General features: G+C 36.7%; 1 protein-coding gene across 1 annotated transcript in view; it reads right to left on the bottom strand.

Moving 5' to 3' along the window:
- LOC121299380 (fibrillin-1-like) overlaps positions 1–12,363 on the bottom strand; it is a 69,931-nt gene that overhangs the window by 21,631 nt on the left and 35,937 nt on the right. The window contains exons 25-35 of the mRNA XM_041227101.1: positions 11,991–12,116; positions 11,482–11,610; positions 10,933–11,058; positions 10,715–10,840; positions 10,277–10,399; positions 8,175–8,300; positions 7,738–7,863; positions 2,358–2,480; positions 1,970–2,092; positions 605–730; positions 65–187 (exon numbers count right to left, since the gene is read on the bottom strand). Coding sequence (XP_041083035.1) covers positions 65–187; positions 605–730; positions 1,970–2,092; positions 2,358–2,480; positions 7,738–7,863; positions 8,175–8,300; positions 10,277–10,399; positions 10,715–10,840; positions 10,933–11,058; positions 11,482–11,610; positions 11,991–12,116 — 1,377 coding nt within the window. The remainder of the gene's footprint in view (positions 1–64; positions 188–604; positions 731–1,969; positions 2,093–2,357; positions 2,481–7,737; positions 7,864–8,174; positions 8,301–10,276; positions 10,400–10,714; positions 10,841–10,932; positions 11,059–11,481; positions 11,611–11,990; positions 12,117–12,363) is intronic.

The following is a 12,363-nucleotide window of genomic DNA, read 5'->3' as shown; positions in this document are numbered from 1 at the left end:
GTCGGTTATAATGAAGATACAGTTTGTTTTTAAACTGCACGTTTTAAATAGTCTTTTTTTTTACCTGTACAGTTGCCACCAGTCCTGTCCAATTCATACCCTGTGTCACATTCACATCGAAACAGTCCTGGAATATTGTGACAGGTTCCATAGACACAGATATCCGGGAATACACATTCATCAATATCTGTAGTAGAACACAGCACAGGGATTGGGCAGAATGATAAAGTTAATGTTAAACTGTAAATAATATTTGCAACCATATATATATATATATATATATATATATATATATATATATATATATATATATATATATAAATAATGAGTCAACAAAATCCTAGAATGTGTATGAGTCTACAGGAACACCTTTTTATTACCTCCGGAGGTTAATGTGTTAACAGATATTAGAAGCATGAATTAAGCTTTTGTTTTCAACATTTTTGAGCCATATAAAATGGTTATTAGCCATAGGACAAAACTTCCAATCAAACAAGCTAGCAGTAAATATGTTACACTTTTAACTTGATATGACGTTCAGTTTTTAGTCACACGTGATTATTTAAAGTGTGTTTTATCACAAAGATTGGATGAATTGAATTACCTTGACATGCTTTTCCATCCACAGTTGGTGTAAAGCCCATGTCACAATCACAACGGAATCCACCAGGAATATTCAGACAGTGGCCATTCTCACAGAGATTGACATTCTCTGCACACTCGTCACTATCTGTAACAGTGTGAATAATTACACCTCTTCACAAAACATACTCCTTCCAAAACAGACATTATAATACATTACAAGTCATGTCCCAATTGGAAGCTATTAGCAGCTATTACACTTTTAATTTCCCTGAGCATATACAGCTGACATACAGAATGTCAATGACTAACAATTCTACGCAAACAGATGAAATATGTTAATATCAGCTTTTTGTCTATTTTTATGTAGATTCAGTCATTTGTTTGTAAGTGTTCAGTGGCTACATCTAATCGAGTTGGGAGTACACTTTCTCTTGCACTCTTTGATTGACAGTCCAGATTCACTTCGCTTGCAGGCCAGACATAGCAAGAGTGCATGAGCAATACACTCTCAACTTGATCAGAGGTAGCCACTGAACTCTTACAAACACATCAAATCACACACAGCACTTCAAAATAATTGTAGGTATTTTTTTTTTTAGAACAACCCCTTCCTACTTTGGCCTTGAGAAGAAAAACTCAGAGATAACTTTCTTATTTATCACTTTTTTATTATCATTTTCAGCTAAATGTTTAATGAGTCTCACTGAGTTTTTGTCATTATTTAATTTAATATATATTTCTTTACTATATATAACATATTCTTTCTTGCCGTTACTACATGAAATATGAAAGTGGACCATTAACTGTGAAGCACTTTATTCTACAGCAGGGTTTTGAAGACTGCTTATTGAACTGGTTTTACCTTTAAAAAATCAATGTGGTTTTGTCAGTGATAATCTTACATGAGAGACTGTTGAATCATTTGTTTATTCAGCTTTTTCGGCAATTCTGGATACTCCCTATAATTAATTTCCTTTTGTAGTATTTCTTTAGCCGACTTTCTGAAAACCCCACCTTTGTGGTTTTGTCTAAATCTCTGTTTGCATTTATATATTTTATTTTACCAAACATGAATGTAATTGTTTTAGGTTTCTTTGTAGTCCAAACATTGCAGCAATCTTTTTTGATCAAAATGGTGCACTATTGAAAATGTCAGGTAAAAGCAGCTTTATGTTTTTTCAAATACATACTATTTAGCGATCCAGCTGTGACTGATAAAGAAGTTTGCTTCATTGCATTTGATAGTCTGCTTTGCAGCATCAACTTGTGATGATTTTGTGTAACCTTCATTATTAGATACAGCATATATCAAATGTAAATAAATAAATAAAAAAAAAACATGCACCATGCCCATTATCATACATGCTATGGAACTGCAATTCACCTGTACAGAAGAAGCCATCTCCAGAGTAGCCCTCTTTACACAGACACCGGTAAGACCCCATGGTGTTTCTACACTCTGCATTAGCACTGCACATGTGCGTTCCATTAGAACACTCATCCAGATCTGTAGCAATGAACAGGTTCCAAGTTATTATCTTCAAACCGAGCCAAGCGAATATGCATGCATGCTGGAAACATTAAATGCATTCTGGATAGGCTTAACACAATAAAAAGGTATGGTTCTTAAGGGAACTGTTACAGGATTTTGTAGCAACAAATTGTCAGAATTCACAGGTAGTCTCATCATTTAAATGATTCTGCTACAGGCCTCTACTAACTATATATGTTGTAGTAGAATTTTAACACTAGAAAACCCAGTGAACACTTACCAACACATTTAATTCCATTCCCAATCCATCCTGGACCACAGCTGCATTTAAAGCTCCCAGCTGTATTAGTACAGGTAGCATGTTTGTCGCAGTTGTGGGCCCCAATCTCACACTCGTTTATATCTGTAAAAGAAAAAAAAAAAGTTGTGAATACACAGCATTAAATGACATAAAATACACACTTATACCAGACCGATACAATTTATTTATACCAGACCTTGTATTCCTATAACATGAGTCATTTTACTGTACTGTAAGCCATTCTACAAGTCTTCGATTCAGTTCAGTGGTGGTAAGAACACAACACCATCAACATCAATGTATTTATAATGCAGCCTTAATATCACACATAACTAAAAAACACATCAATAAAGTAACCCATCTTTTCACTGATTGCCCAATTGTACTGGTTAAAAAAACAGGGATTTGAATGCTGTGCTTGACATATGTCTGTGCCCTCGGAGGAATAGAGCTGACTGTCAAACAAGGCTCATATGAGGGTTGTGGGGTTACTTCAGTTCATATAGTGTGAGCAACAACAAAATGCTGTATAAAAGTCAAGCTGTTAAATGATATGTTTTACATGGAAACTCTCACTCAGTGCCTCATGCTGAGAAAGCAGAGTGGCTTTTATACAGCATCTATTGTTTATCTGCTCTGTAATTACTGTCACCAAACCAGTACCTTTGTTAAAGATTAAGCTAAAATGGTCTAACATATAAAATAAGAATGCCAAAGCAAGAAAGTCATTTTAAGCCGTTATATTTCCCTGGGCAAAATGTCAACAAATCTTGCCATGGGGCTCTATTACAGCTAATGTAATCTCTCAAGTATGCAATATATTTATTTCTTAAAACTGGGGCAGAGCAGTCAAAGATATGTTATATCCTATACTGTTTACACTGGCCTGAAACAACTAAGAGCAAGCATTTAAACATTTTCATGTAGCAAATATTCCCATAAAAACATCTGGCAATGTAGGATCACTCTCTCACGACATTGGCCTAAAGCCTGTCACCCTACTTCAGTTGCACAGCCCTAACACCCCACCCTTAGGGAAGCCAAATTTCAATGCAAAAGAGAACCTCAACCTGCTGTTTCTATGTTGTACTACAGCATTGACTAGATATATTTGTCCACATTATTACATACTGAAAAGCCTGTAAAAAAAATTAAAAAAAAATGATATTATTTTAAAATGTCTGGCCTTTTGCTGTCATTTCCATATCTTTATCAGTATTCCTTTGAAATCTATATTTTCTGGTATTTTATTTGTATAATCCAAAGCTTGATGACAAAAAGTAAATAATAATAATGACAACAGCCAATACAGCGCTGTGTATTCTCCTTTTTAATCCACGATTTGGTCCCCAAAATAATAGCCCTGATCTTAAACACCCACATGTAACACAAAACACAAAAATCACAAGTCTACAATGAGTGCTATAGTGCTCGTGGTGTAAATACAGTTATTCATGAACAATGGTGCAGTGATGTTCGCATAAGTGCTGGCCTCTGGATCATGTTTGGTCGTCTAATAACAACAAACAAGTATAATTAGACATGACAAAAACAAACAAAATACTCATGATAACAATACAGGTTTTCCTTCCTTCCGGTTCAGCATTAACCATACAAAAGAACAGATCACTTCGCTACGTCCCCTATTGTGCCGTCAATTATGACCCCTTGGTTAACGAGTGCAGCTGCTCCTCCAGTCCGCAACTGCCACATCAATTCCCTACCTGATTGATGATTTAGTGTACCGTAGCCCCCCCCCCCCCCCCCCCCCCCCTTTCTAGATGGCCTACTTCCGTCTAACCCTGGGAATGACTTGTCTGGCCATCCAGTCCAGGGCACTCTGTTCCATTTACACAGCATCCTCACAGTTCGGGAGGGAGATTTATCACCAAGAATTATTCTGTCTCTGTCACACAGGGCAATTGAAAAAGGTCTCACACTCGGATGAAGGAATTTCTCACAGAGGTCAACATAGCTATGATGGTCCTTCAAAATGTTGGTGTTATTCCACATAGCAGTCAGGTACTGTTCCCAGTAAAGAACATACTGTACTGATAAGAGAGTAGGCCTCAGGTTACTCAACCAAAAGGCAAGAAAGTTGTTGAGTACACATCCTGACAATAGACATTTAGTTAATAAAGGAAATGCATTCTCCAGCTTAAGTAAATACATGGGTATAAAAAGGGATGTGAGATAATATCATACTATACAGGAAACAAAGACTGTTATAGATGTTTTGGGGGGGGGGGGGGGGGGGGGGTTTGTAAAAAGTTAACTTTGGCTTAAAGCTTCAGGAAAGGTTAACAAGAGTTTAAGAAGGGTCGCATTCATGCAGACAAGAAAGGCAGTATAGAGGAGCAGTCCACGTTTTTATCCCCTGCATAATATGTTGTTGTGCTTTAACATGTGGGAAAACAAAGGGTGCTCTGTGTTTGATTACAGGATGCCTTCAAACATACATGTGATCGCTACTTCCTACTAACCTTTGAAGCAAAACCAAAACAACATAAAAACAAAGGGCTTGTGGCAACAGTTTTCAAAAACCACAAATAAATAGCAAATGGAAACTGTTTCATGCAACAGTTAGGTTACAGAGTCCCACACTGTTTAGGGTCAGTAATGACAGATTATCAAACACGGAACACATGATGAAAAATGGAGCTGACAGGAATAAAAACCATTATTTAAGGATGTTTAACTTGCGCTCTGGGTATAGAAGGTCATGGCATCATTCCCAAGCACAGGCTTACACAAGCTACATGTTTCCAAGAATGTCTTTATGTCTGACTAGACTCATGGGTGGTACGTTCACTGTTAGGGTGTAGTACTGTTGCTCTATGTAACTAACATTGGAAAGTTAGAACACATATACTCAGTGGTGTCCTAACAAACACTGCAGAAGAAGCCAGAGTTATTTTGTCAGTGTTCTGGCTATTCATAAATCAATGAAATAATCTGAAAACATAACCGTCTTATGCTTGTAGACCACAGGCCTATCTGACCTTGAATTAAAGTCATTAGTAATAGATGGACTGACTGCCAGCAAGGTAGTTCCCACTAGAATGAAGATCTCTCCATCGTCAGGGCTTCGTTAGTGGATGCCATTTAAAATAAGTATTTTCATTTATGTTCACCAGCTTTTTTTTTTTTTTTGACGGACTGGTTTGAGTGTAATTAACTTTCATTCTGGGAAACTGATTGGCTGACGTAATGCAATAACAGATCTTATAGGCTGCTGGAAAGGAGCTTGGCACAGCCTGCAACAAATGATCACAATGAGGCTATGCAGGCATGTTAGCCCACAGCTGGAAATACTGTTGAGTCCATGTGTTGCATATTAACAACCCACAAGACTTTAAAGTCGATTTTATGTATGGAAATGGAGGGCTGTGATGAGACAGGGTCTTTTAAGTACCTGTAATCAATGGCGTTTAATGGTGTGCAAGAAAACCCTAAGTCATAAAATTGTTTACTTGCTCTATGCCAGGATTTTTTTTTTATTTTTATTTTTTTACCATTTTGGCAGTCATGGGTACTTTTAGTGTTTTTCTAAAGAACCCACAGTAACATAGTGGGGGTCAAGAAGAGCTACTTCCTTGTAGTGACCCCTGGGCAACATCTCTGATGGCAAAAAGCTCTGCTTAAGCAAAGCAATGTTGGGCCTGCTTAGTACTTAGATGGGAGACCACCTGGGAATACTGAGTGCTGGAGGCTGCACCACACAGTACATTTGGGAAAATATATTGCACCTACAAAGTTGCCTCACAGGTCACCATTCTGGTTTTGTCCCATTTATTAGTGCATCATTTGCACCAACTGTTCTCCAGCTATGTACTTTTTAACAAGAGGAAAAATATTAAACATCTGTGTGGGATAGAAATGTGCAGAGAGATTGAGGGGGCTTGTGATTCTCAAACCTAGTTCATGGTTTGGAATGATTTGTTTATTTATAAAACTGGAAACAAAAACGGCGATGACAAGAGTGTCAAGTTATGTGGACAAAACTTAAATAAAACCCAGAAGACATCATTTAGCCTACTCTCATGAAATGTGTACCCTCTGTTATTTTGCATAGCCTTTTATAGTTATGGCATTTAAAACACACATCTTCCATAAACTAGGCAAGCATTGTTTGCCTGGTAGTTTTGAAGGTATGAGAGGATTTTCACTAGGAATGCCCTGTCCTTCATTACAGACACATCAAGCCATAGCGCAACACTGTCTGCAACGTTTATAAACTGACATTACCAGCACAGTAAAAAAAAAAAACATCTGGAACATGTGAAAAGAATGAAGTTAATAAACATGGTTGGTGATTAAATTAACGTGTTCAAGATCTTAGCATAGATCCTGCTACAGCCCAAGCGGTTTGTAAAACAGTTGGCCTATCTAGCTTGGCCCGTCCTACTGTTCCTAAGAACCTGAACCTTATCACTAATTAGATCAAATCGAGTCTTTCGTATTTTCAGACATCATCATCTTGGAATTCCCTTCCTTCTGAACCAAATCTGTTTTCCTTCTAGGTTTTTAAAAGTGTAACGAAAGACCTTTTCAAACTTCAATGTCATTATTATTAACAACATCAATTACACCGTGTAACATTTTTTTTTTTTTTTTTTTGTTCCTGGGTAGTAAGTGTTATTTCCTAATTGCTTATGCCTCAAAAGTATAGAAAATGGCTATTATTCCCCACAAACTTTGCTTTTGTGACCAGGACATTGATATTTCAAAATATCACTATTTCCAATGGGAAAACGGGCAAATGTGTGTCTATTCGGTCACATAAAGTCAGAAAAAAACAACATATGAATCCAAATTAACATGTATTTATACTAAAGTAATACAAAAATGACTACAAAAGATTTAGAAGTGAGTAGTTTTTCGAGATTTACGATTATACTGTAAATTTACATTTACATGGCTGAGCATTTTATTGAGGCATTAAAGCCAAGTCAATTTTGCCTCCATAAAGAGCTTGAATTAGACTTCAATTATGATGTGGAATTAAGTATTAGTGACAAAACTGACAGGACCAACCAATGTACTCCACGGTGAAATGCAAATTACAATTAATCCTGTAAAAGACACAGCTGGTTTTAATGCAAAATGTGTGCACAGCATTATTTAAAGGCACTTTGAAATTCCAACCCATACATGTTATTACATATATTATGTGATATTACTATTTGATTTAAAATTAGCCTCTCAGCCTCTAGGGTTACAATTACTTAGAATGTGTAGTCACCACAACAACAGTTCAGAGGAATGTAATACATTTTAAAATCTATTATATTTGACCTTTAAGAATACATGGAAATCCTATTTCTTACAGATCATGTAAGTTAAAAAAGATCTCTACCTGTACAGCCAGTGGTTCCCTTCTTCACCGAATATCCCAGGTCACAGTGGCAAATGAATGAGCCTTTTGTGTTCTCACAGTTCCCACTAAGGCAGATATTTGGATTGAGTTCGCATTCATCAACATCTAGAAGGCAAGGACGGAAAATATTTGCGGCTATGCTTGATAAACTTCATTTGTTTATTACAGTAAATGTATAAAAATAATGATAGCATTGACTCGTTCCAGAAATGTTAAGTTGAGTGCTCAACTGATTGCTAGAAGCTGGATTCAATTTGAAATAATTTCTTCTTGATAGCCACGCTGCATTTTGGATATATCTAAATAATATATGTTTATTACAATCAATGTCTAAAATTCACCCATGCATGAATATATTTATATACATTTTCATTTTGACCTGCTGAGTTTTACAAATAGTGCACACTATGAATTACCTAGGCATGTCTTCATATCCTCAGATGACATAAACCCATCATAACACAGACATCGATATTCGCCAGGGATGTTGGTGCACTGTCCCCCGTCACAAATATCAGGATTGTCCTCACATTCATCAATGTCTAAATGAAAGAAAGTACAGCATAAGGAAAACAGCTAGCATCACTTCCACATAAGCAGCAACATAATTTTTTAAAATATTTTCTAACATGGCAGCATGCTTGTCCTGAACTCCAATCATTTGTAAAACTGCTTGACAGTACTATAGGCACTGGGAATGGGAAGTTAGCTATAAAAGCTTCAACAAAAATTAATTTAGTAGTTGTGACAAAATAAATCCACACATCTTACCCATTTTAGCAAACCTGTACTTTCATTGTAAAGGTTAAAGAAAGTTATCAGTTATTTTGCCTTGCCTTCCAGCAACCCTGTTACTGCTTTACTTCCTTGGTCATTTCTCCCAAGACATGTCTTCTAGGTCAAATCATGTTACTTGCTGACAGCTTGTCAGTCAACAGGGGAAGCAGCTGATTGGTTATTGACTGGAAAAAAGCCATTGAAGGGGTGGGGACAGTTTCACCCTCCAGGTAAAATGACCCAGGAAGTACAAGACAGTCTAAAAGCATGCTATGCAAAGATTTTTTTTAACCTAGTCTAGTACCTAGTACCAATTATCACACTTTAAAATGAAAATGTGTTTGCTGATCTGCATATTTGAGACCAATATAATTAGGGCTTCTGATTTTCGGTTTTAATCAATAAAACCTGATGAAACACCCCCGATACAAAAAACTGAAATCGGTGTATAGCCAATAAACACTGGTAAAACACTAGAAATGGTTACTCAATTCAAGATAACTTCACCCCTTTCCCCGTGAAATAAATAAATAAATAACCCATAAAAAAAGATTTCCGAGTGCAGTTGGCCAATGTCCAGCCTTCCTGACCTTCATTGATTTGTTCTGAATACTTTCAACCCACCCCAACTGCTAAGTGGCAGCAAATTTCTACATTTCTATTAGAAGATTATACACACTTGCGAGTTTTAAAACAAGATTACAATTAGAAATGGTTTGATAGGGAGTATTTAAACGCTTGTGCAATTTAAAACAGAATTGCAAATTGTGACGAAATGTGAAAAAAAATGCCTAAACACACAGAAACCCAGAAGAATATGCCGGTGACCAGAAGGATTTTGTTGTGGAAGACAGCAAAGGAAAGAAGGTGCAATTGAAGTGTGCAAACACTGTCGAGTTTCTATACATATTGTCCAAGGATTTTGTAAAGTAACCAAAAGCAATAATTTCATACAATATATAAAAAGTGAAAGCCCCGAAAAAATAACTATTGACATAAAACTCAAAAATAGCTTAAAAAAAAAAGCCCAGAAAAATGAAATTAATAAAAAAACAAAAAACAGAAGCCCTAAATATAATGAATGAATGGTCATAGTGGAGAACATTTACAGAATTATTTTGTTACTACAATTACTGTAACTAGACCATGTGACCAGAACTTTACACACTTGCATTCTTTAAATATGTACAGTAAACGTAGATCTCAATCATTTTCATGTAGTACTGAGAAATTTACTCTTACAGGGTTACATAAAAATGTTGAGGTCTGATGAGCCTGATTCTCCCAACGGAATCATAAAAACGAGCATTAAGAATCCCTGGAAGTATTCACAGTCAGAGTGTGCTTTTTTGTTTTCTCCAACCCTCAGATTCGCCCAGCCAGGAGAGTAGAATGGCACAGTGCCACGGGTCCCACTTCCTTATCTTTCAAGAATTGTTCAGCCTGCTGAATTCCATTCTCAAGAGAACAGGAAACCGTTCCCCTTCTCTCCCTCCCCTGGGTGTGGAGACAATCCATGGCTTGGTGTGCTAGCAGTGCTAATGGCGGATGTCTCCCCTGATGCAGGTGTTCCCCACCCGTGAGGTGGTAGAAAGACATGGTGGCCTAACTTTTTAAAGGAGGCTGTAGCTTTACTGACAGCATTAGTATTAAGACAGCCCTTCAATATGTCTTAAGCAGTGCAGGTACACAGCCTTTTAGATAGAGCCTTCTGGTTCTAATATATAAAAATATTCCACACCTGTGCATGATCTTTGGTCTGGCATCAGTGCATAGCCTGCCCTACAGCTGCACTCATAGCTTCCTTCAGAGTTTGTGCAAAAGGTTTCACATCCTCCGTTTTGTATGGTGCACTCATCGATATCTGCAGAGGAAAAAAAAAAAAAAAACACAGTGAATAAGAACCATGATACAAGACCTGAAATGTGCACTAAACCATATGAGAAACTGTTGAATACTATATAAGATGAAAACATTACATGCATATTTGCTAATAACAGGCCAAATATTTTGACTTTTTTTTAAAGCTAATTAAAAACTAGATTTCTGAAACACAGGTCCTTCAAGGAATGCAGAATATAGCAGGTTTGTTTTATTAATCAAGACAGGTAGAGTATATAACATTTGAAATAGCATTGTTTGTATATAGTACATGCATACAACTGTATAACTTTCTTACCAACACAGGCTAATCTGTCATCAGTAGATCTATACCCTGTGTTACAGGCACACTGGTAGCGCCCGATCATATTCACACAGCGGCCGTTCCTGCAAAGGTTATCGCTTAGCTCACATTCATTAACATCTGTCAAGGAAGAAAGAAGAAATTAGGAATGAATAAAGAGACTGGTGCATGAACGCATGTATTACAAGATGCCTGGCTCTTTGTCACTTCACCTAAACAAGCCGACCCATCCGTAGCAACCTGATGGCCAGTGGGGCACTCGCAGAGGAAACTGCCCTCTGTGTTAACACACACCCCTCCGCGGCACAGAAGCGGGTTCCTTTCACACTCGTCGATGTCTGAAGGGTGAAGAAAAAAAGACATTTCATACATTTTCTTTATTTAATTAGCACAGTCATAATTACATGTGCAGGGAAATCCTTGGATATTGAAGTATAGAAACACAATTGTCAACTGAATCCTTTGGCTTTTCGTACAACTTCACCTGCACAGACTGTACACAACATAGACTGCATATATTCATACAACTGAGGTAATAGTACTTTTTCATCACTATGTATTATTGATTGATCTGGTCTTCAAACCCTTCAAATGAAGACATACGGTTCATTTATCCATGATTGATGTATCAATGTGCATCAGTCGTTGGCTGTGCAGGTGTTTAAACTGGTTATCAAATATCTGTAATATGGGACCAGTGCAATCGCGTGATTCTTTACTATAAAAGATGATTTTGAAAGCCACCCTTTTTATCAACTTACCCATGCAGTTCTTCATCATCATAAATCCACTCTCATAGCCCTCAAAGCATTCACATGCAAAGTCTCCGGGAGTGTTGACACAAGTCCCCTGTCCGCAAAGATCAGGCGATATCCGACACTCGTCAATATCTGCATTTGAAAAAAACCTGGTTTCAGAAAGTGCTTTTTTTTTTTTTTAATCAAATGCTACTTATATTTAGTGCAAACTAGTAAAATCAAAAGAAAGTGTAGTGTTTATATATCACTTTTTGAAACCTTCATAGCAAAATGCTGTCAATATATTTTGAATCATAACAACAGGGAGGGGTGTGCACTGTAATGATCATTATGCTTAAACAAATTCATATGAATTATTAAAAAAAAAATAATAATTCTTAAAAACTGGGGAAAAAGTCTCTAATAAGGTATTTATATTCTTAAACCTTCATTAATGTACTATTAATACGGTTTTACATATTTCTTGTCCAAATTGATTACAAACACTCATTATAAAATAAATTCCATCTTACCAGTGCAGTTCCTTTCCTCTGAGTCAAGTGCAAAGCCACTGTCACATTTGCATTTGAAACTACCGATTGTGTTCCTGCATTTGCCATTACTGCACAGATTATGGATCATTTTGCACTCATTGACGTCTAAAAAGGAGACAAGATAAGAACGCACATTTCAAATAAGGATCCATATGTTATTAGTATGATTTTAAGGTTAAAAAAAGTTCAAATAAAAGTGCTGACTTACTGGAAATGTCCATATTTGGGGGAAAATAACTTAACAATTTATTGGGGGGGGGGGGGGGGGGGGGGGGGGGGGTACTGTGAATTAAAATAAGTACTTTATAATCCAACGCTACAAATCAAAGTATGTAAGTAAAATTTGAAAATC

Source organism: Polyodon spathula, chromosome 24, assembly GCF_017654505.1.
Source record: "Polyodon spathula isolate WHYD16114869_AA chromosome 24, ASM1765450v1, whole genome shotgun sequence".
Lineage (NCBI taxonomy): Eukaryota > Metazoa > Chordata > Actinopteri > Acipenseriformes > Polyodontidae > Polyodon > Polyodon spathula.
Note: the sequence above shows the minus strand (reverse complement) of the source record. Positions and strands in the feature narration are given on the sequence as shown.